The sequence below is a fragment of the Ranitomeya imitator genome, chromosome 1 (assembly GCF_032444005.1).
Source record: "Ranitomeya imitator isolate aRanImi1 chromosome 1, aRanImi1.pri, whole genome shotgun sequence".
NCBI lineage: Eukaryota > Metazoa > Chordata > Amphibia > Anura > Dendrobatidae > Ranitomeya > Ranitomeya imitator.
The window spans coordinates 465,992,432-466,018,148 of record NC_091282.1 but is presented as its reverse complement, the minus strand read 5'-3'; the positions used below and the strand labels follow the sequence as shown (position 1 = coordinate 466,018,148).

At 44.2% G+C, this 25,717-nt stretch overlaps 1 protein-coding gene across 1 annotated transcript in view; it reads left to right on the top strand.

Annotated features, from left to right (window-relative positions):
- The window catches only part of FREM1 (FRAS1 related extracellular matrix 1), a 375,192-nt gene that overhangs the window by 94,656 nt on the left and 254,819 nt on the right, over window positions 1-25,717 (top strand). The window contains exons 3-4 of the mRNA XM_069765123.1: window positions 20,627-20,721; window positions 23,715-24,016. Coding sequence (XP_069621224.1) covers window positions 20,627-20,721; window positions 23,715-24,016 — 397 coding nt within the window. The remainder of the gene's footprint in view (window positions 1-20,626; window positions 20,722-23,714; window positions 24,017-25,717) is intronic.

Sequence of the window (25,717 nt, the reverse complement as noted above, 5' to 3'; positions counted from 1 at the left end):
TTTATCTATCTCATATCTATCTATCTATCTATCTATCTATCTATCTATCTATCTATCTTTCTATCTTTCTCATATCTATCTGTCAAATTCAAATGCAAGATATTTTATTGGCAGGCCAAAAACATTTTATTTTAGCATTCTTCTATTCTGTATTCTTAGTAATGAATGATTTTATTTTCAAGATTGTAAACGTTAATCATGCGTTGCTTATTTTGACTTATTGTGTGGCAGTTCAACTTCTCCCGAGTCTTGATCTCACCGTCACTATAAAAAAGACAAAAAATCAAGTTTACAAAAGGTCTACAGAATGCTATCTATAGAAGCAACAAAAAATATCCCTAAAATGTAACCATCATTTTAATTTTTATTTCATAAATCAATACTACACATAAAAATAAGCAACTTTCTAATAGATCTTATTAAAGAAATGTTTCTTTCTCCACCAGGACTGATCTTTTATTCTCAAAATTCTCAACTCTCTGGTAAAATCTGTATTCAGTGAAGACAGATTATCAGACTCTGAGATAGAATGTTATCAGTGACTGTTCTCATCTATCTAGATGGAGGGATAGGAGGAGGAAGGAGCTCCTTCTCTTGCTCGTCATCTCTCCCATCTACAGAGAATCTTGTTAGTATCAACTGCCATCTTCTATTTCAGTATGTCATAATCTGTCTTCACTGAAGGCAGATTTTACTCAAAAACTGACAATTTTGAGAATGAATGATCAGTCCTGGCAGAAAAGGAGGCAAATTTATCTGGGTATTACAAAATTGCTTATATTCATTTGTAGTATTGATTTATAAAATAAAAATTAAAACGATAGGACAAAATTGAGGTTCCTAAGTTGGGATAGTGTTGGAGCCTGTTGGCAAAACTTGATAGAGTGTTGTGCTCTGGTAACTAGAAGTGGCGTGAGTGGTGAGGGGTCTGAGGCAGAGAATCCAATACGTAATGGGTATAAAGCTGCAGTGCATTTTTCTTACGGTAGAGCTGCAATGTTTTTTGTATGATTTTGGTTAATCTTGGAAAAATGTGTGAATGCACCCTTGAGTGCGTATAAAAGATGGGTCCAGGAGCAATGTGAGTGCAAAGAGTGAATGAGGCTATTTACCGTAGCATGCAAAAGATTGGGCACCCCTGGTCAAAATTACAGTTATTGTAAACAGTTAAGCAAGTTGAGAATTCAATAATCTCTAAAAGGCCTAAAGTTAACAATTACACATTTCTTTTGTATTTTAGGCAAATAAATAAATATATTTTCATCTTTTACATTTTAAAAATTACAAAAAAAAAATGGGCTGATACAAAAGTTTGGGCACCCTGCGTGGTTTCTACATAGTGGCACCCCCTTTTAAAAGTATCACAGCTTGTAAATGCTTTTTTGTAGCCATTAAAGAGTCTTTCAAATCTTGTTTGAAGGATTTTCATCCATTCTCCCTTGGAAAATTATTCCAGTTCTGTGGGTTTCCTGGGCTGTCTTGCATGTACTGCTGTTTTGAGGTCTAGCCACAGATTTTCAATGATGTTCAGATCAGGGGACTGTGAGGGCCATTGTAAATCTTTCAGCTTGTGAATTTTGAGGTAATCTATTGTGGATTTTGATGTGTGTTTAGAATCCTTATTCATTTGTAGAAGCCGTCTTCTTTTCAACTTCAGCTTTTTCACAGATGATGTTAAATTTGCATCAAGAATTTATGGAAATTACATTGAATCCATTCTTCCCTTTACCCATGAAATGTTCCCTGTGCCATTCACTGCAATACAACCCCGAATCATGATTGATCCACCCCCATGCTTAATGGTTGCTGAGATGTTGTTTTCATGAAATTCTGTGCCCTTTTTCTGCACACACAATTGATCATTGTAGCCAAAGAATTCTATTTTATCCTCATCGGTCCACAGGACTTGTTTCCGAAATGCATCAGGCTTGCTTAGATGTTCTTTTGCATATTTCTGATGCTGAATTTTATGGTGAGGATGTAGGAGAGTTTTTCTCCTGATGACTGTTCCATAAAGGCCATATCTATGCAGGTGTCTTTGAACAGTAGAACAATGTACCACAACTCCAGAGTCTGTGAAGTCTTTCAGAAGGTCTTTTGCAGTCAAGCGGGTGAAATTTTGCTTGGTCTTCCTCACCATATCTTGATATGCACTGTTCCTATTAACTGCCATTTCTTAATTACATTTCAAACTGAGGAATGCACAACTTTAAAACACTTCACTATCATCTTATAGTCTTCTCCTGCTTTGTGGACCTCCACCATTTTTATTTTCAGAGTGCTAGGCAGCTGCTTAGAAGGGACCATGACTGTTGTTTTTTGGGACATATGGTTAGAGTAGGCTGGGTTTTTTAAAGCTGAGAAATTTGCATCACCTGAACTTTCCTGATAATGATCGTGAACAAGCCATAACCCTAACAGGCTAATTAAAGTCTGAAACCTTGGTCAAAGGTATCTGAACACACAAATTTCCAAAGGTGCCGAAACTTTTGCATTGACCCATTTTTCTTTTTGTAATTTTTAAAATGTAAAAGATGACAATTTTTTTTTTGCTTGCCTAAAATACAAAGGAAATGTGTCATCTTTAACTTTAGCCCTTTCAGAGACAATTTTATCTTCAACTTGCTTAACTCTTCGCAATAAGAGTAATTTTGACCAGGGGTGCTCAAACTTTTACATGCCACTGTATGATGCTCAGTCTCTCTCAGTCAGCCACTTAGGCATTTGTTACATTTTACACATTTATTAAATTGTAGTTTCCTCTCCTCCTTTCTGAAGTCTGGTATTCATTTAGAAAGTTTCTGGAAGCATGTATCCATCACGATTACATAAGGCATCACAGAATAAAGTGGGTTAAATCCTGCAGGGATGGCAGGTTACATCCCTGGTACTGATGATAATGCAGATTGCTGTGAGTGTAAGGATGTTTTTCACTAGAGCCACATCCTACCCATCCTTTAAAGTTGTAGACCTTTGCCCAGGAGAGGCAAATCTGAGCACGTTGTCTCATCGCTTACAATCCCAAATTGAGATATCCAATGTTTGCATGTAGCTTAGCCACTATGCTGAGTGATTATGGCCTTGATGTTTGCCTATGTTTTTGCTGTCATTGGCATTATGAACATACAGTAGATAGAAAGTCTTTCATACTGCATAATTTGAATTTTTGTATTTAGGTCCAGAATGACAGTGCCCTCTGTACAGGCAGTAGGAGTGAAATTTGCCCACTTCAGCTCTGCCAACATAGTTAGATATGATACACTGGACTTGGAAAATGTGCGCCCAGGATTAGGAAAAAGGAAAGTGTCCTGACCCCTATCTGGTTATGTTTAGATATGTGACTGGGTCCAAACTTTTAGGAAGATTGGGATCATAGCCGTCTATCTGTTTGAAAGATCATTACATGAAAAAAGTTCCACAGACATAGTTATATCTATTAGTTTATTTTAAACAGGAATACTGTATATTTAAAGGAATAATCCCAAAAAAATTTGAACGGAAGCAAATGTCATAGAAAAATTACAAAAGCTTTATTTAAGTAATTATTTTAAAAGATAACAATTCTCTTTCTTTTAACCACAAATGGAGACACACATGCAAAATAACTGCAAATGCAGATAAAGTATCACATACCATTTATATGTCCATAAATTCTAGTAAATATAGGGGAGCAAAAAATGACTAATACAAAGAACACAATCCCTTCCAGTACTAATTTAATATTCAATATCAGGTGCATAGGGCTGATCCGAAGGTGGAGACAAAAAAGTGCTGTGTGCTATATCCCTGCAAAGTGCATACTGGTCTGTGTCCACCATGAGATAAGTCCTGAAGCAATCCCCATTGGAAAGTCCTAAGTAGCAGCCATATTTAATGTACTACTGATCATACCATGCTTGTGCATAAAAAGTTTACCACTAAGCAATACCCCATGTCACATATATAACATCATAAGAAAAAATGGAAGTAATACAGAACCCCACTTATTAAACCTGACAGGGCACACCTGTGAAGAGAAAACCATTCCCAGAGACTACCTCTTGAAGCTCATCAAGAGAATGCCAAGAGTGTGCAAAGCAGTCATCAAAGCAAAAGGTGGCTACTTTGAAGAACCTAGAATATAAGCATAATTTCAGTTGTTTCACACTTTTTTGTTAAGTATATAATTCCACATGTGTTAATTCATAGTTTTGATGCCTTCAGTGTGAATGTACAATGTTCATAGTCATGAAAATACAGAAAAATCTTTAAATGAGAAGGTGTGTCCAAACTTTTGGTCTGTACTGTAGATATGTGTGCTCTGTGTATTCATATGTACTGTAGGTGTGTTCTGCATACATGTGAGTTTGTGCTCTGTGTATACATATGTTTATACACATGTATACAGCAGAGATTTTAATAAAATAAACTTGTTGGTGATGCACACTGAATCACTAACAACACACTGGGGACTCTTTAGATGCTACATATGACATGGCAGGTTCCCTTTAACCCCTTAGCGACCGCCGATACGCCTTTTAACGGCGGCCGCTAAGGGTACTTAAACCACAGCGCCGTTAATTAACGGCGCTGTGGAAAAAGTCAATAGCGCCCCCCAGAGGCCGATTTTCTCCGGGGTCTCGGCTGCCGGGGGTAGCCGAGACCCCAGAGAACATGATTCGGGGGGGGTTTTAACCCACCCCGCATTTGCGATCGCCGGTAATTAACCGTTTACCGGCGATCGCAAAAAAAAAAAAACGCAATCTCTTTTTAATTTCTCTGTCCTCCGATGTGATCGCACATCGGAGGACAGAGAAAAGGGGTCCCAGGTGGCCCCCCAATACTCACCTAGCTCCCCCGATGCTCCTCGTGTCTCCCGGTGGGCGCCGCCATCTTCAAAATGGCGGGCGCATGCGCCGTGCGCCCGCCGGCCGGCACCGGGAGAATCTTTGGGGTCTCAGCAGCCGGGGGTAGCCGAGACCCCAAAGAGCATGATCGGGGTCGGTATTACCGACCCCTGTTTTGCGATCGCCGCGGTAATTAACTGTTTACCGTCGACCGCAAAAAAAAAAGTAAAGTGTAATTCTCTGTCCTCGGATGTGATCGCACATCAGAGGACAGAGAAATAGGGGGATTCGGGGACCCTAGCATACTCACCTAGGTCCCTGGATCCTCTTGCTGCTCCTCCTGGCCGCCGGCAGAAGAAAATGGCGGGCGCATGCCCAGTGCGCCCGCCATCTGTCTCCATCTGCCGGCCGGCAGGAGAACAGCAGTTGGGGCTAAAATTGGGGTTAGGGTTAGGGTTAGGGGTAGGGTTAGGGGTAGGGTTAGGGGTAGGGTTAGGGTTAGGGGTAGGGTTAGGGGTAGGGTTAGGGTTAGGGGTAGGGTTAGGGGTAGGGTTAGGGGTAGGGTTAGGGCTAGGGTTGGGGCTAAATTTAGGGTTAGGGTTGGGGCTAAATTTAGGGTTAGGGTTGGGGCTAAATTTAGGGTTAGGGTTGGGGCTAAATTTAGGGTTAGGCTTCTTTCACACTTACGTCGGTACGGGGCCGTCGCAATGCGTCGGCCCGACATACCGACGCACGTTGTGAAAATTGTGCACAACGTGGGCAGCAGCTGCAGTTTTTCAACGCATCCGCTGCCCAATCTATGTCCTGGGGAGGAGGGGGCGGAGTTACGGCCACGCATGCGCGGTCAGAAATGGCGGATGCGACGTACAAAAAAACGTTTCATTGAACGTTTTTTGTGCCGACGCTCCGCCAAAACACAACTGATCCAGTGCACGACGGACGCGACGTGTGGCCATCCGTCACGATCCGTCGGCAATACAAGTCTATGGGCAAAAAACGCATCCTGCGGGCACATTTGCAAGTGTGAAAGTAGCCTTAGGGCTAGGGTTAGGGTTGGGGCTAAAGTTAGGGCTAGGGTTGGGGCTAAAGTTAGGGTTAGAGCTGGGATTAGGGTTAGGGTTTGGATTAGGGTTGGTATTAGGGTTAGGGTTGGCATTAGGGTTACGCTTGGGATTAGGGTTAGGTTTGGGATTAGGGTTAAGGTTAGGGTTGTGATTAGGGGTGTATTGGGATTAGGGGTAGGTTTGAGGTTAGGGTTGAGATTAGGATTAGGGGTGTGTTGGATTTAGGGTTTTGATTAGGGTTATGGTTAGGGTTGACATTAGGGTTGTTTTGGGGTAAGGGTTGTGATTATGGTTAGGGTTAGTGATTAGGATTATGGATCAGGTTGGGATTAGGGTTAGGGGTGTGTTGGGGTTAGGGTTGGAGCTAGAATTGGGTGGTTTCCACTGTTTAGGTACATCAGGGGGTCTCCAAACACGACAGCCAATTTTGCGCTCAAAAAGTCAAATGGTGCTCCCTCCCTTCTGAGCTCTGCCGTGCGCCCAAACAGTGGGTTGCCCCCACATATGGGGCATCAGCGTACTCGGGATAAATTGGATAACAACTTCTGGGGTCCAATTTCTCTTGTTACCCTTGTGAAAATAAAAACTTGGGGGCTACAATATCTTTTTTGTGAAAAAAATTTTTTTTTTAATTTTCACGACTCTGCATTCTAAACTTCTGTGAAGCACTTGGGCATTCAAAGTTCTCACCACACATCTAGATAAGTTCCTTGGGGGGTCTAGTTTCCAAAATGGGGTCACTTGTGGGGGGTTACTACAGTTTAGGTATATCAGGGGCTCTGCAATCGCAACATAATGCCCACAGACCATTCTATCAAAGTCTACATTCCAAAAAGGCGCTCCTTCCCTTCCGAGCTCTGCCGTGCGCCCAAACAGTGGTTTACCCCCACATATGGCACATCAGCGTACTCGGGATAAATTGGACAACAACTATTGCAGTCCAATTTCTCCTGTTACCCTTGTGAAAATAAAAACTTGGGGGCTACAATATCTTTTTTGTGGAAAAAAAAATATTTTTTATTTTCACGACTCTGCATTCTAAACTTCTGTGAAGCACTTGGGCATTCAAAGTTCTCACCACACATCTAGATAAGTTCCTTGGGGGGTCTAGTTTCCAAAATGGGGTCACTTGTGGGGGATTTCTACTGTTTAGGCACATCAGGGGCTCTCCAAACGTGACATGGCGTCCGATCTCAATTCCAGCCAATTCTACACTTGAAAAAGTAAAACGGCACTCCTTCTCTTCCAAGCTCTGCGGTGCGCCCTAACAGTGGTTTACCCCCACATATTGGGTATCAGCGTACTCAGGAGAAATTGCACAACAACTTTTGTGGTCTAATTTCTCCTGTTACCCTTGTGAAAATAAAAATTTGTGGGCAAAAAGATCATTTTTGTAGAAAAAATGCGATTTTTTTTTTCACGGCTCTACATTATAAACTTCTGTGAAGCACATGGGGGTTCAAAGTGATCACCACACATCTAGATATGTTCCTTAAGGGGTCTAGTTTCCAAAATGGGGTCACTTGTGGGGGGTTTCCACTGTTTAGGCACATCAGGGGCTCTCCAAACGTGACATGGCGTCCAATCTCAATTCCAGCCAATTCTACATTGAAAAAGTAAAACGGCGCTCCTTCACTTCCAAGCTCTGCGGTGCGCCCAAACAGTGGTTTACCCTCACATATGGGGTATCGACGTATTCAGGAGAAATCGCACAACAACTTTTGTGGTCTAATTTCTCCTGTTACCCTTGTGAAAATAAGAATTTGTGGGCGAAAAGATCATTTTTGTGTAAACAAAAGCGATTTTTTATTTTCACGGCTCTACGTTATAAACTTCTGTGAAGCACTTGGGGGTTCAAAGTGCTCACCACACATGTAGATAAGTTCCTTAAGGGGTCTAGTTTCCAAAATGGTGTCACTTGTGGGGAGTTTCCACTGTTTAGGCACATCAGGGGCTCTCTAAACGTGACATGGCGTCCAATCTCAATTCCAGCCAATTCTGCATTGAAAAAGTCTTCTAAGTTCTGCGGTGCGCCCTAACAGTGGTTTACCCCCACATATGGGGTATTGGCGTATTCAGGAGAAATTGCATAACAAAATTTATGGTTACATTTCTGTTTTTACACTTGTGAAAATAAAAAAAATGGTTCTGAATTAAGATGTTTGCAAAAAAAAGTTAAATGTTCATTTTTTCCTTCCACATTGTTTCAGTTCCTGTGAAGCACTTAAAGGGTTAATAAACTTCTTGAATGTGGTTTTGAGAACCTTGAGGGGTGTAGTTTTTAGAATGGTGTCACACTTCATTATTTTCTATCATATAGACCCCTCAAAATGACTTCAAATGTGATGTGGTCCCTAAAAAAAAATGGTGTTGTAAAAATGAGAAATTGCTTGTCAACTTTTAACCCTTATAACTCCCTAACAAAAAAAAATTTTGTTTCCAAAATTATGCTGATGTAAAGTAGACATGTGGGAAATGTTATTTATTAACTATTTTTCATGACATATCTCTCTGATTTAAGGGCATAAAAATACAAAGTTTGAAAATTGCAAAATTTTAAAAATTTTCGACATATTTCCGTTTTTTTCATAAATAATCGCAAGTAATATCGAAGAAATGTTACCACTAACATGAAGTACAATATGTCACGAAAAAACAATCTCAGAATCAGCGGGATCCGTTGAAGCGTTCCAGAGTTATAACCTCATAAAGTGACAGTGGTCAGAATTGCAAAAATTGGCCTGGTCATTAAGTACCAAACTGGCTCTGTCACTAAGGGGTTAAGGGAGACTTTAAAGGTACCGTCACACTTAGCGACGCTGCAGCGATACCGACAACGATCCGGATCGCTGCAGCGTCGCTGTTTGGTCGCTGGAGAGCTGCCACACAGACAGCTCTCCAGCGACCAACGATCCCGAGGTCCCCGGTAACCAGGGTAAACATCGGGTAACTAAGCGCAGGGCCGCGCTTAGTAACCCGATGTTTACCCTGGTTACCAGCGTAAAAAAACAAACAGTACATACATACATTCAGCTGTCTGTCCCTTGCCGTCTGGTTCCTGCACTGACTGCTGGCCGTAAAGTGAAAGTGAAAGCACAGCACAGCGGTGAGTCACACAGCGGTGACTCACCGCTGTGCTGTGCTTTCACTTTCACTTTACGGCCAGCAGTCAGTGCAGGAACCAGACGGCAAAGGACAGACAGCTGAATGTAAGTATGTACTGTTTGTTTTTTTACGCTGGTAACCAGGGTAAACATCGGGTTACTAAGCGCGGCCCTGCGCTTAGTTACCCGATGTTTACCCTGGTTACCAGTGAAGACATCGCTGAATCGGTGTCACACACGCCGATTCAGCGATGTCTACGGGGAGTCCAGCGACGAAATAAAGTTCTTGACTTTCTTCCCCGACCAGCGATCTCCCAGCAGGGGCCTGATCGCTGCTGCCTGTCACACTGGACGATATCGCTAGCGAGGACGCTACAACGTCACGGATCGCTAGCGATATCGTCTAGTGTGACAGTACCTTAAGGTTGCTGAAGTTTACAGCTGCTGTAACACCTGGAGGCTGTGAACTAAGGTTATCTTGGGTGTGCATTTTACTGTACTTGTTGACAAATAAATGCATATGGTTAAGATGGCAACACAGGTGCAGAAATACCGGTATGGTTTTTCTGCACCTGTGTAGTCTGCATCTTAACCATATGGGTCCACTGCATCCTGATAGTGCATTTGTTTGGAGGCCTAGGCAGGTAAGCATCTCCTGCCCTTTTTGCTATTTTTCTGAATTTTTGGAGGATCTTTGAATCCTTTTTTTGTGCTAGCATTGGTTAGAGTAGGACTCGTAAGCGTGGGGACCCATGATGTTGGGTTACGAGCTTACATATTTTATCCAGAATATAAACTAATAAGTCACATTTTTTTTAGATATGTGTTTTTTGCATTTTTTCGGGGTGCAGTTCGCCCATTCTGTCTTGTAAACTGTGGTGTCTGTTCACATGGGATGCATCTTAATAGCGCTGGGCAGCCCGCCTGAACCTTATTCCTAGCAATATACATAATACAGGGTGATTCACTCACTACTTTACCCAGAAAATGTGCTGCAACTTCTAAAAGAGGTCATCTATCATACTGAAATTTGGACTGTACATACATTGGTACATGAGAAACTGATGTTTTAAAGCAAATGTTGAAAATTTTTAAAATGTAAACCATTCGCATCCAAGCATGCCTACATGTGCCGTTCCATATTGTTGAAGGTATTCTGCAGGTGGTCTGGGGTCATAGCCTGAATTTCTCACTGTATTATCTCATAATGTTCATGGCTCATTAGTGTACACCTGACCCTTTCAATTGCCCCAAATGAAAAATCCAACAATAACGAATTCTGTTCTCTTGATCGTTCCCTTTCAGTTCCTCAACGACAGTGTATATGGAGGAACACACTTTTCTTAGCCGCTCGTTGACATGTGGAATGCCTGTTTATTCGGAAAGCCAGTGTAATGATTTACGTGGAGATGCCAGAAGTTGCTGTTTTACATCTTGAATTATTTCCTCAGACAGTTTCAGAAGTCCTCCATTATGTCTTCCAGTAATGTTGGTAATGGTCGGCAAATTTCGACCTCCAAACTCCTTTAGAAACTCACTGCGACACCTCATTTTGGACTCAGCTTTCCAATACGTTTTCACAATGAAAACATGATCCTCCAAACTGTATCTGTACATTGTTAACAAATGAAGCAGAAATTCGACAGGAGAGAAATGCAAGCACATAAACTACCGAAGCGCAGAAAGGAGCGCAGCAAGTCTGTCTCGTACTGGAGACGACTGACGGCGACAAGTCGGTGACACCACCTGGGGCCAGGATGTTTCTCTTCACTGTCGCTGAGGTTCAGTGCGCTCTCACTTCTCATGAACCAAAGTATGTACAGTCCAAATTTCAGTACCCATCGTCTTTTAGAAGTTAAAGCAATTTTTCTGGGTAAAGAAACGAGTGAATCACCCTGCATATAGAATTAGGCTACACAGCAGTTTCAGATCTCTTCTGATAATGTTATTACTGTTTGCAAAGGAAAAACTTTAGATTAGAATAGCTTAGTGATGTTTGTGAGGTGTTATGTATTCAGCAAGCAAAATATTTCCTTTTTTTGTAATGAACGTTGAATGGAACATATAAATATGTTAGAAGAATTGGAATTGGACCCAAAAGTTTCTTAACTGTTCAGTTGGTATGGGCCCTCACTGGAAGATACACTGCTGCCCCCTACTGTTGGAAAACTTCTGATGTTTTGTGTCTGAAAAAAACCCAGTTATCTCTCTACACTTTTGCAGTGTGATCTCTTTAAGATATTGTTAGTAAGATTATGGGAAATACTAAACCTAATTCCTGACCTTGATACTGAATGTCTTAGTAAGCGTGCTACGATTCTTGCAATCTGATAGTTTTGATGGCTGTAAACCCCTGACATACACTGATATGGTACACAGCAGGGTAATGTGGAGAAACACAACAGAATCATGCATGAAGAAGGTATGAAAAGCACAATTGTGGAGCAACTCAACAAAGTAACTAACTGTGGTTGATACTACACTTAAGGAGACACAGAGGCATCAGAAAAATTTGCAACAGTACTTTCTGTGTATGATGCGTTGTCGGCAGAGGCATAGCTAGGGTTGTAGCTGAGGGGGTGCGAAACATCTGAGTGGGCCCCTAGCCAGGTAACCCTGATTACAACTATAGTGGCACCCCCTAATTGTCGGCATAGCGAACCTCTGCTGATGACCATGGTATTACTGAAAATAAATCTTTATAAAAAAAAGCTAATATGCAAATTGCCTCTTCAGAGACAAAGAGGACTTAAACTCTATTGTGCCATCTGTTGGAAGTAGCGATCCTACAAATCACAATCAACCCTTTAACGAGTCTTGCAATATGACTTAGGATAAAAGCCAAATCAGTATCTCAATTCGCAGACACGGTGTTTCGGGCTCTTAGCCCTCGTCAGTGCGAAGCATGAGAACCAATTTGGCTAGGTGAGAGGCTCTGGACTGGGGTCTAAGAGGTAAGGTAGGTTTCTCCTTGTGGAGAGTGACATACCAGCTCTGGCTTGTCAAGGTAAGGAGGCTTATTCGCCATGCAATGCTCCTCTGGGAAATTTAATATGCAAATTGCCTCTTCAGAGAAAAAGAGGACTTAATAACAATTTTTTTTTTTATCGCCATATGGTGCTAGATACCACTACTGCAGAACATATAGATTACAGTACAGTCAGGCTCAAACTGTCCCATGGGGGAACCAGGGAATCCTCCGGTGGGCCCCTGTGTAGATCTGGGCCCCCAACCCCACTGTATGGGCAGTACTTGGCATAATTCACTTGATTTACTGTGTACAGAAAAAACAGCATACCTACAGCTGCCCTATACATAGCAGGGTGGCTCCACAGCTGCCCTATACACAGTATGAGGGGGCCGTAGCTGCCCTATACACAGTATGATAGGTCCACTGCTCTCTCAAACACAATATAATGACCCCCACGGTAACACCCACGCTATATAATGGCCTCCACACTGTCTAATAGCTCCCACAGTAGCCCAATAGTATATAATGGCATTTATACTTTTTCTTAACCTCTATAGTAGTCTCCACTCTGTATGATGACCCTTAATCTGAAGAATGGCGCTCATATTAACTTTGACCCTGTATAATGGCCCCACAGTAGTCTCCACACTTTATATGGCTCCCACAATGTATGAGGGCCTCTCACAGGAGTCCCCATATTAGCCCCCAAGCTGTATAATGGCCCCTACATTAGCTCCCGAACTGTATAATGGCCCCAAAAGTAGTTTTCATAATGTATAATGGCCCCCACATTAGCTCCCATGCTGTATAATAGCCTCCACACTATATGAGGGCCCCCTGAAATTTTACTGACATTTAGACTAATTTGGTTGTGAACATAATGTAATTCTTGTTGCATACCTCCCGAATGCTGAGTTCTACTCATATTAACATTTAATAATGCCCCCCCCCATGTACAGTAATAATGGCCCATGAGTCTCCCCATGTACAGTAATTATGGCCCTAGTATCGGTGATGTGAACAGGCGGTCATGTGACTGCAGGTATACAACTTGCAGTCATGTGTCGACTACTCTCTTTCAGTTTCTCTCAATACGTTTTTTATTGAAAGATGCCAAATGTATCTAATCGGCGTGTGCAAATAGCAAAAATGCTCTTGCATGACCACCTGATTGCACCTGATCAGACTCAAGGCAGCAGACGCACTGCACTTTGTCATGATATGGCAGTCTGCAGTCACATAGATTGAAGGCAGACTTTTATCCCAAGCCTGGACTACCTCTTTAAATGTAACCTGACAGGTGATACAGGCTGCTCAAACTGTGTGCAACACGTATCAGGCCCCAGCTGTAGTGTCTCACCAGGTATGTTTGGCTCTGGTGAGCTTCAAAGAAAAAACATACCGTACTTTTAATAGGTGCTGGGGAGCAAGTGGCGATGTGCACTAGTCCTACAGACAGGTCCCTGGTGGCTTCTCCCCGCCCGCTGATAGTGCGGTGCTGTGCACTAGTCTTAGGCCGGGGTCACACTAGTGTATTGCATCCGATGCGAGAGCATCTGATGCGATATGCTAATGACACTCGGCTCCTGCTCTGCTGCCAGCCTTACAGTGACTCCTGCCTTACAGACTGGTTCCTGGTGGCTTCTCCCTGCCTGCTGACAGTGGGTGGGAAGAAGCCACCGGGGATCTGTCTGTAGGACTAGTGCACAGCACCGCACTGTCAGCGGGAGGAGAGAAGCCGCCGGTGACCTGTCTGTAGGACTAGAATTCTAAAAATTGAGGGGGCACCATCAGATGAATTATAACAAGTGGGATCCGACCAAGCCTACAAAGTAGTGATACTTCCTGTATGGCCTACTTCTTTTTCTCTTTTTGGCCTGTCTGTAGGACTAGTGCACAGCACCACACTGTCAACAGTTAGGGAGAAGCCGCCGTTGACCTGTCTGTAGGACTAGTGCACAGCACCACACTGTCAACAGGTGGGGAGAAGCTGCCGGTGACCTGTCTGTAGGACTAGTGCACAGCACCGCTCACTCCCTAGCAGCTATTAGTATGTTTTTCTATGAAACACTGGAGCTTTAGGGTATGTGCAGACGTTACAGTAATTGGCAGCACTTTGGACGCAGCACATGGCCGATGTTTCCAAAGTGCTGCCGCTATTGAACGCAGGTTATTCCGCATGTGTTCACTGAACTGTGCTGATTCATCGCATCCAATACATTGTACGGGTGATATTTATTTGGATAAACAGACATGGTGCGCTCTGGAAAGACGCGCCGCATATCTGTCTCCACAGGTAAACCGTGGGCGTTGCAGGTGTCTATGGACGCATAGTGGACATGGGATTTCTTGAAATCCCATCCACTATGCTGTAACATCTGCACGAGGCACAAGTACACAGCGTCCAACTGCAGCGCTTACTGACCATGTGCACCTACCCTTATAGAGATAAACATGTCCGCCTGGTACACTACAGATGGTGCTGATAGACGCTGTACAAACCATGAGCGGCCTGTAACACCGCTCAGGCTCCCTTTAATAACAATAATAAGTCACTTTCTATGACAGCATTACATATAATGCAGCTCACAACATGGGTACTGTATGGGGGCTTGTTATACTAACAGGCTGGGGCTTAGAAGACCTCGGCTGTAAGAATAATAAGCCCCCTATCGCCCCATCAGCCCCCCAAACAGCACTTATTACATATGATGTGGTGCAAAGCACTAAACACTATTATAGTAAGTATAATAATAAGGCCCCTGCCCTCCCTCCACCACCCCTTCAGTGCCCACCCTGCCCCCGTGCTCTCACATTCACCCCACAGTGACCTTTACCTGAATATAATTAGCCTACATTCAGGCCACCCTCAGATGGAGTTTGCAGGCTGGCAGCAAGTTCCTGGATAGCACTGCAATGGCTCACCAAGTGCTGTAGGCAGAGAGCATGAGATGAGGTCAGACATGGCCAGGCAGTGTCTGAGGTAAATCAGCGGTGAGCACTAGGACTCAGGGGAGCTCCAGCATGCATGGAGGAGAGCACACAGGAGTGGAGCGGAGCCTGTCTTAGGCCGGTTTCACACGACAGTGGCTCCGGTACGTGAGGTGACAGTTTCCTGACGTACCGGAGCCACTGACACATGTAGACACAGTTAAATCAATGCATCTGTGCAGATGTCATTGATTTTTTGCGGACACATGTCAGTGTTCGTGGGAGAGCACGGATTACACGGACCCATTAAAGTCAATGGGTCACGTTGTCCGTGTGCAGTCCGTGTGCCGTGCAGGAGACAGCGCTACTGTAAGCGCTGTCCCCCCCACTGGTGCTGAAGCCGCGATTCATATCTTCCCTGCAACAGCGTTTGCTGTAGAGAAGATATGAATAATCGTGTTTAAAATAAAGCTCCATGTCCCCACCCCCCTCCCACCCCTGTGCGCCCCCCCGCTGTTCTTAAAATACTCACCCGGCTCGCTCCCTCGCTGGCGCTGCTTCCAGGACGGCTGCACCTTCTACTGTATGAGCGGTCACGTGGGGCCGCCGATTACAGTCATGAATATGCGGCTCCACCTCCCATAGGGGTGGAGCCGTATATTTATTACTGTAGATGAGCGGCCCCACGTGACCGCATCCTGGAAGCAGCGCCAGCGAGGGAGCGAGCCGGGTGAGTATTTTAAGAACAGCAGAGGGGCGCACAGGGGGTGGGAGGGGGGTGGGGACATGGAGCTTTATTTTAAACACGATTATTCATATCTTCTCTACAGCAAACGCTGCTGCAGGGAAGATATGAATCGCGGCTTCAGCACCAGATGCTGGTGCGTGTGGTACCCAGCACGGTGCGTGTGGTACCCAGTGGGCACACGGGCGGCACACATGTGCCGCACGTGTGCCACACTGATGTGCCACAGAAACGCAGGGGCACACGGACATGGATAATTCCGGTACCGATTTTTCCGGTACCGGAATTATCTGGACGTGTGGGACTGCCCTTACTAGGTGAGCTCCTGCCTTAATCTTATTAGGTGAGCTCCTGCCGGCCGCACAGTACACTGCACTGAGGGCCAGTCAGTCAGCGTGCAGCGTCTCTGGAACATAGGGGAGCAGGCAATTTGCCCTGCTCTCCCTCAGTGCTGCCTGATAACAGAAGTGGGTGTGGGTGGGCCCCTTCATGACAGTGGGCCTGGGGCGACCGCCCCCTCTGCCCCCCCAGTAGCTATGCTACAGGTTGTCTGTAAGGCCTCTTTCACACTTCCATTTTTTACAATCAGTCACAATCCATCAAAGTGTTGAAAAGATGGATCCTGTGCCGATTGTAAAAAACGGATGAGAGAGAGAGTTCCCTGAATGGAAAAGTATCAGAAATCCTTCCAGGCATGCTCAGTTTCAAAAAACAGAGTCCGTCACTGGATTCCGTCTTTTGAAACACAGCGACCATAGGCTTCCATTATAGCCTACGACGGACAGTGCAGGATCCGACGCTGTGCGATTTTCCGCACAAAAAACGTTTATGTGCATTGTCTCCATCCGACGGACACAGAATTTACAACGGATCCATCATATGATGGATGAACGGAAGGCCACCTGTCACAATCCGTCGCTAAGACTACTTTCACACTAGCATCATATGACGCACGTCGCAATGCGTCGTTTTGGAGAAAAAACGCATCCTGCAAAGTTGTCTGCAGGATGCGTTTTTTCACCATAGACTAACATTAGCGACATATTGCGACGCATTGCCACACATCGCAACCGTCGTCCGACGGTTGCGTCGTGTTGTGGCGGACCGTCGGAACAAAAAAACGTTGCTTGCAACTTTTTTTGTGCGTCGTGTCTGCCATTTCCAACCGCGCATGCGCGGCCGGAACTACGCCCCCTCCTCCCCGCAACTCACAATGGGGCAGCGGATGCGTTGTAAAACTGCATCCGCTGCCCCCGTTGTGCTGCGTTGTCACAGGATGCGTCGGAACGTCGGCTAGTGTGAAAGTAGCCTAATACAAGTCTATGAGAAAAAAACAGATCCAGCACCAGCATTTGTGCTAACAAATTTTTCTGGACCATTTTTGGTGTTTTGTGTGAAATTATGTCCAATTTGTCTTTTTTTTCTCAAATTTTTTGTATTGTTCTAAAACACACAAAGGAAATAAACATGGGTATAACAAAACATGTGCAATTGCAATAATTTTCTGGGGAGAAATACACACACCACAAGGAAAAACGTGACCCCTTATACCTCAGTCCAGAGCCTCTCATCTAGCCAAATCAGTTCTCATACTTTGCACTGACGAGGGCCAATAGCCTGAAACACCGTGTCTGCAAATTGAGATTCTGATTTGGCTTTCATCCTAACTCATATTGCAAGACTCAGTAAAGGTTTGATTGTGACTCGTTGGATAGCTGCTTCCAACTGGTGGCGCTATAGAGTCCAATTCCTCTTTCTCTCTGAAGAGGCAATTTGCAAACAGGGAGAAATAATTCATTTTCTGGATCAATTTCATGGGTACCAACACTTTCGACCATGACTGTATGTACAACAAAGTGTTCCCTACTTTAATATGATCATTCCGAATACACCCTTCATCGTTCTACTAGGTCACAGCTGAAGCTGCTGCTATCCATGACATAAGTGAGTAGGTAGGCAGATGACAGAGAAAATAATTCCACTTTAGGCATGTACTGGAAAAAATCAAGCCTGTTTGAAAATATGGAGGTGCCTTAAGTACCAAGTGCCTCTCAGCAATAGGCTGACACATTAGAAATGTGTGCACTGTCTCTTTAGGAATCAGAAAGTGCATGCCCCCTGTTCTTCAAGCCCGCAAGGATTGTCTGCAGAAGAGGTGAAGCACAACTCTCTTCAGTACAGTACAGTGCAGTCCATTAAGACATCTATGGGATAGAACAAAGAGGACGCAATACCAGGAACCTTGGATTGCCAAATCTCTCGCTGCCTGGCAAGATCAGCTACCACCATGGAAGATACAACAAGCTTTCTCCTGGTCTGCGGATTGCAGAGACTTGAAATCTTCCATCTTGACGTCTTCGTCAACTGGCCACTTGGGAACTGAAGGCACCCTCACATGGTCCATCTTCCGCCCGATGTCCAGAATAAAACATCCAAGAGGCCGAGAGGTTCCTAGGAACTGATCATTGGTACAATCGTTGGAGATGTGTGGAGAAATCGTCACCGCTTCCCTTTCTTCAGAGACGTAAGCACTCCTTGACTTGACAACTAGCAGTCCTGCAACGACCTGACTGTCCACGGCTACAGTAAAGGTCATAGGTGGAGAGGGAATACTCTCACCAAGCATAGCCTCTCCTATAGACCCAAGGCTTTGGCTCACTTCAGGCTTCTTGCTTCTTGCTAGGTCGGAGTTCAGACTGTTGCTCAAACAGCCTAACCTGCTGATCTTGCATGGGTTCAGAGCAGATGGCCATCCCAGGAAGTTGGAAAACAAGCGGTCTTTGGAAGGAAGGAGCTAGGCATGACGGTTTCCTTACATGCGTCACTACTTTGCTTCACTCCTGGAGGCTGAGAAGGGAAGATGTAGCAGGAGATTCGTGACTTGGCCCATTGAAGACCTCTTGGAAGCTTGTAGGTCCGAGGTGACAGGATTCCTTCTTTCCCAGGAAGAGTTGAGCCATGGAAGGGCATTTCCTGCTAAGTTGAACATGAGGAATCCTACTATAACCCGACCGGAGTAAAAATGTTGAGCTAAGAATTTGTAGTGCTGCATGCACTGCTCCGGGAACCCACGGCACTTTTTTGTATCCCCATAATACCATGGCAGATCCAGCAGGATGGGTTCCACTCTGGGAGTGCAAGTCGCAGATTGAATAGGCATGGCCGCAGGAACTGCGACTTAGGCTAGTGCAGCAAAAGTCAGGGCTTCTGATCGGGTAAAAAAATGTTTTCCTGTCGCTCATACTGGCAAAACAATATAACTCTGAGAGCGAATGACCATGGAGTCCAGTGAGGACCAGGGTCTGAGCAAACTTTTACACTCGTGCTCAGACTATTTAGGGTGGATCGTGGTCCCACTGTGCTGTGGATGGAGGAGAGCCTGGAGGGTCTTGACTAAGTGCCTCCCCAAGACTAACCCTGGATGCACGGCAACTGATGGTGCCGCAATTGCCTGGGGAGGCGTGACCAGGTGCTACACCAGGACTGTCCTTGGTCACATGGCAGCTGACCTTCAACAAGATATAATGTTGCTGGTGGACACGACTGCTATACAGAAAGGCAGGCGTAGGACCCAGCTCAGACTGGACTGTCGTGAACAACTTCAGGAAGAACTGGATCACTGGCAGGTACCATTTGAATACAGGAATGAGTAGGACACAGTTCAGACAGGACCAGATTCACATAAGATACTTACAATGTAGTAGCAAAAGTACACGTAAACCACTTATGTTGCACAGAGACAATAGATTAGGGATAGGTACTGGTTCAGACACTGCAGGCTTTAGAGATAGGTACTGGTTCATACACTGCAGGTTTTAGAGATAGATAGAGATTCAGACACAGGTAATTTAAGAAAATATCCAGACTTCAATACAGTTTCAGGGATTTGTCCTAATTCAGACAAGGACAGACACAGGTACAAGTTCAGGGTTCAGGTCTGGGTATTCAGCCCCCAAGGTGACGGGAACAGGATAGATCATTTGCACGTACAGATACAGGGTTCAGGCCTGGGATTTCAGCCCTCAGGGTGGCAGAAGCGGGAACGATTAGGCACAAGCACAGATACAGAGTTCAGGCCTGTAAATTCATACCCCAGGGTTCCAGGAACAGGAAAGGACAGGGCAAATCAGCAGTTGCCCAAACACACTGAAATAGAATGTCGCTCAGACATCTCCCAACAGGTGGAGATGCCTTAAGTACCAAGTGCCTCTTAGCAATAGGCTAGGAACACATTAGGAATGTGTGCACTGTCTCTGTAAGAATCAGGAAGTGCAAGCGCCAGCGCCTTAAGCATGCACAGCAAGCAGAGGACAACAGGCTCACTGCACACAGCAAACAGAGGAAAAAAAGCTCACTGCATGGCCTGGGGTGGTGAGTACATTGGTGTCTGCATGGTGTGGGATGGGAAGCCATGCAGAGATGCAAGCAATGGTGTTACAGATTTCACACCTGACCAGGTCCCCCTCCCTTCACAATCACTTTTACACATGCTCATTAGATGCATCAATACAAATAATAGGTTCAGGCAGGATCCGACTATAGAGGTTATGTACATGTATTGTTTACTGAAACAAAGGAAGAATGAGTATAAAAAAATCCAAACAAAAATTGCAAGAGTTCTATTTTTCTTGTTTTTAATGCAGACTATAATAAAATAAATGTTGCCAAGAAAGTTAAAAACATACATGTTTAAATATTGAACACAATAACATGATTTAACATTAGGTCATTTTTTTACGGTAGCTTCCCTTTAATATACGGTATATATATATATATATATATATATATATATACTGTATAATAAACTGAGACCACATGGACTCTTTGCTTCTACTTTTGGAAGGGGAATTATTATTCCTTATATCACTTCTAGTTATATAGCCATCTTTCTATAAACATAATTTCTATAAGCTTTGTATAATACATTATGTTTAGTGTTTTTGGAGAATCACCGTAATAATTCTGTATGCACTCTGTATTTACAGGTATTTGACTGTCATTTTTTGAATAATGAAGTTAAGTACATCCACCATGGCTGTCCCATATTAGATGAAGATGAAGTTATGCTTCGGCTTTACAGGTCAGATTGTATTGTTAAGGTTCTTAAAGGGAGTCTGTTTGCACAGAATGACTGTTCAAGCTAAGTACTGCCACTTGATGCATCATAGCGGGGCCAAACATGTAAATACCTATACCATATATACTCAAGTATAAGCCGAGGCACCTAATTTTACTATAAAAAACTGGGAAAACTTATTGACTCGAATATAAGCCAGGTATGCATTGTCCCCTCATCCCCATCCTGGTATGCACAGCCTTTTCATCCCCATCCTTGTATGCAAGGCCTCCTCATCCCCATCCTAGTATGCAAGGCCTCCTCATCCCCATCCTGGTCTGCATGGCCCCCTCATCCCTATCCTGGTCTGTATGCCCCCCCCATCTCCATCCTGGTCTGCAAGGCCTCCTCATCCCCATTCTAGTATACATGGCCTCCTCATCCCCATCCTTGTCTGCATGGCCCTCTCATCCATATCCTGGTATGCATGGCCCCCTCATCCCTATCCTGGTCTGTATGCCCCCCTCATCTCCATCCTGGTCTGCAAGGCCTCCTCATCCCCATTCTAGTATGCACGGCCTCCTCATCCCCATCCTTGTCTGCATGGCCCTCTCATCCATATCCTGGTATGCACGGCCCCCTCATCCCTATCCTGGTATGCATGGCTCTTCATCCCTATCCTGGTATGCATGGCCTCCTCATCGCTATCCTTGTATGCATGGCCCCCTCATCCTCATCACTGAATGCATGGCCCCCTCATCCTCATCCTGGTATGCATGGCCTCCTCATCACTATCCTTGTATGCATGGCTCCTCATCCTTATCCTTGTATGCATGGCTCTTCATCCTTATCCTGGTATGCATGGCTCCTCATCCCTATCTTGGTATATATGGCCTCCTCATCCCTATCCTTATATGCATGACTCATCATTCATATCCTTAAATGTATGGCCCCCCATCAGAAAAAAACCCATCCTATTTACCGTCCCTGCGATCCCTCGCAGCGTCTTGCTCCGGTGCCAGCAGCTGCAGGGCGATCACGTGTGCCCGCTACTTAAGGGAATGAGTATTCGCTCCTCCGTGACTACTGTACTCGCAATTAAAGAGAAATGAATATTCACTGTCAGCGCAGTGAATATTAATTTCTTTTTAACAGCGGGCACAGGCTTTAGCCGCATCGGCCGGCTCCTACCCCCTGTGACCTGCTACTCTGCCGCTGCTGTTCCCCTTCGTCTTCTAGGACCCTCGCTCAAGTATAAACCAATGGGTGCTTTTTCAGCACAAAAAAATGTGCTGAAAAACTCGGCTTATACTCAAGTATATTCAGTAATCAAGATTGATTACAGTACTTTTTGGTGAGTCAAACATTTTAATTACTACATCTTCCCACCTGCTTATTTTCTCTCTATCTCCACACCCCCTCTTCTTTGATTGATAGGCTTCATAGAACCAGAAAAGGTCAAGGATAGAAGGAAAGCAAGCAGGTGGGAAGGTGTATTTAAATGATTGGCCCCGCCATGATGCGCCAAGCACTTGTACTTGGTTTGAACAGTCATTTTCTGCTGACAGACTTCCTTTAAAAATAAACCTAACTAAAAAAAATTATTTTCAGAATGTATATTTAATAAAAATGTAATTTCACATTTACTTATCTTGGGCTCACTAGAGAAATGATTTTGATTCATGTACTGAGAAAAAATACATACCATGAGATACGGCCTTCCCAAAACCCTGTCTGATGACAAATGCACACTTAGCATCCTGCTAAGTGTGCATTTGTCATCAGACAGGGTTTTGGGAAGGCCGTATCTCATGGTATGTATTTTTTCTGAATTTTTTCTATGTTAGCTGTTTTTGATATTAGTGTTAGGACCCGCAATATTATGGGGACCCTTGACGTTGGGTTGGGGGCTTACTTTATTTTGGCCAAAATATTAAACCAATACCTCATATAGTGTATGTATTTATCATATACATGCATTTTTTTGCACTATATCATATCCTTTTCTGCAGGATGTGGCCAGGCCTCTTTATGTTGGCTAGGTTTTTCTGGGGCGTCTTTCACTGTGCGCTGCATTTTATAGTGCTGGGCAGCCCGCCTGTTAATACAAGGGGCGTCATCAATAGGCTGCATACAGACACTGTGCACCGCACCTATCAGTATGACTGGCGTCCTATGTGAGTTATATCAATGTGCATTTTTTCTGCTAGGCAGCCAACCCCTGCAATGTTTGGTTGGGGTGGTTGTTTTTATCAAGTAGTTTGCACCTGTGCCGCCCCTAGCCTGTATCAGTGGAGGCCTGCTGCATCCTGCTAAGTGTGCATTTGTCATCAGACAGGGTTTTGGGAAGGCCGTATCTCATGGTATGTATTTTTTCTGAATTTTTTCTATGTTAGCTGTTTTTGATATTAGTGTTAGGACCCGCAATATTATGGGGACCCTTGACGTTGGGTTGGGGGCTTACTTTATTTTGGCCAAAATATTAAACCAATACCTCATATAGTGTATGTATTTATCATATACATGCATTTTTTTGCACTATATCATATCCTTTTCTGCAGGATGTGGCCAGGCCTCTTTATGTTGGCTAGGTTTTTCTGGGGCGTCTTTCACTGTGCGCTGCATTTTATAGTGCTGGGCAGCCCGCCTGTTAATACAAGGGGCGTCATCAATAGGCTGCATACAGACACTGTGCACCGCACCTATCAGTATGACTGGCGTCCTATGTGAGTTATATCAATGTGCATTTTTTCTGCTAGGCAGCCAACCCCTGCAATGTTTGGTTGGGGTGGTTGTTTTTATCAAGTAGTTTGCACCTGTGCCGCCCCTAGCCTGTATCAGTGGAGGCCTGCTGCATCCTGCTAAGTGTGCATTTGTCATCAGACAGGGTTTTGGGAAGGCCGTATCTCATGGTATGTATTTTTTCTGAGTTTTTTCTATGTTAGCTGTTTTTGATTCATGTACTGGCCCAAACTGTATACATCAAAGGCTGATACATGTCAATGCTATCTCCACAGGTTTACAGAAAATCGAACATTCACAGAGAACTTCATATTGAGGATCAAGTTAGTGGAACCAGACTGTAATATTATAAAGCTGGGACCTAAGAAATTAGAAGTCACAGAATTCTATGGGTTATCAAATACAATTGACAAGAACACACTGAACTTTGACTTTGAAAATCGGTTGAATCTGGAGTGTACTGTCCGTGTGGCTTCTTTGGAATCTCAATTGCCAGCCAATGGTCAACTTGTCACTGGAGATGCTGTCAAACAGCAGCCACGTGGGGACCATCCCCACAGCTACTTCAGTGGACCCAGTAAGTTTTTCTTATAATTATTAGCACATAATAGAAGTGATTGGTATTTTTCATTCAGCTATATTCAGAGATGTATAGAGGATGTTTCTACTTATCACAATTTACAATACAACAAATATCAAGTACAACCTTGAACTGCTGTGACCTCAGCACCGTGGGAAAAAGACAGTGATGAGGTCACCGCAGTTCAAGCTCAGTGACTTCACCGCAGATCACGGTGAGAGATTCTCTCGGCGATCTGCTGTTACGTCACTGAGCTTGAACTGCGGTGAACTCTGACTTTTCCCCACCCTGCTAGCGGGGATCTCACCGAGGTCACAGCAGTTCAGCCCGGCTGGGAAAGCAGCCTCAGGGACCGGAGGTAACTGGATGATGTGACCGCCAGTCACTGACGCTGCACTCGCAGCAGCTCAGTCACCAGTGGTTCTCAGCCTGACGGTCGCATCTTGGCACCATCCAGGTTAAAAACTATTAATCTCCCAGACATGGATTACGGCATGAGAGAGAACGACCAACACGTGATGGCTATTGTTTTTTTTTATTTTAGTTTTATTACAGAAAAAAGAGGACTTCGGTGGAATAGGCATTAGGTGAGTATAACTGTGTTTGCTATTATTTAATAAAAAAGGAAAACTCTGTTTAGTCTTATTTCTAATAAAATAATTTATTCTGGCTGTGTCATTATTTACCATATAACTATAGGATTAGTTATGGATAGGTGTCTTATAGACGACTCTCCATTACTAAGCCGTGGGCTTGAGGTCACCTGACAATACAAAGGGGACATCAACCCCACAAATATGAACCCCACTTGCCACTGCTACAGGGTGGGAAGAGCCGGACAAAGCGTCAGAATTGACGCATTTAAAAGATGCACCTTTTTTGGGCAGTTGTGGCCTGCTATTTTCAGGGTGGGGGGCCTATATCCATGGCCCCTTACCAGCCTGAGAATACCAGCCCCCAGCTGTTTGCTTTAGCAAGGCTGGTTGTCAAAAATTGAGGGGACCCCATGCCGTTTTTTAAAAATTATTTAAATAATTAAAAATTAGCCATGGTGGCACCTCTATTCTCGACAGCCAGCCTTGCTGAAGCTGACAGCTGTGGGTTGCAGCCCCCAGCTGTGAGTTTTGCCTGGCTGGTTATGAAAACTACAGGGAACCCACACAGGTTTATTTTTAATTATTTATTTACAGTGCAGGAGCGGCTGATGAATACTCCCATCCGCTGCTCCTGCTTTCACCAGCAGCAGCTGGTGTTAGCTGATGGGAGCTGTAGTCCCATCAGCTGACACCAGTGACTGTAGGTAACCTTTATACCTCCGATCACAGCTGAGCGCTCACGCTGTCTTTTGACAACAAGAGAGCTGCAGCTCTCTGACCATAGAAAGCAAGGCAAACACTGCAGGCTGCTATAGGATTGTATAATCATAGTACAATCTACGATCATCATATATAATCAGCCAATACATGGAGAAGTGTGGGACACAATATTGCTTACACAGCTAAACCACTAAAGAAATTAGTACCACAGTCCAATAGATAATACGTACATAGAAAAAGTTTATTAGATAAATATATAACAAAAAACATGATCAGCAGGTTAAGGGATGTATGACAACAAACCACATGGAAACTAGGAGGGAGGTAATGATCCCCGAGTAGATGTCAATAAAAAGTGCCATATAAGGCACATCACATAAAG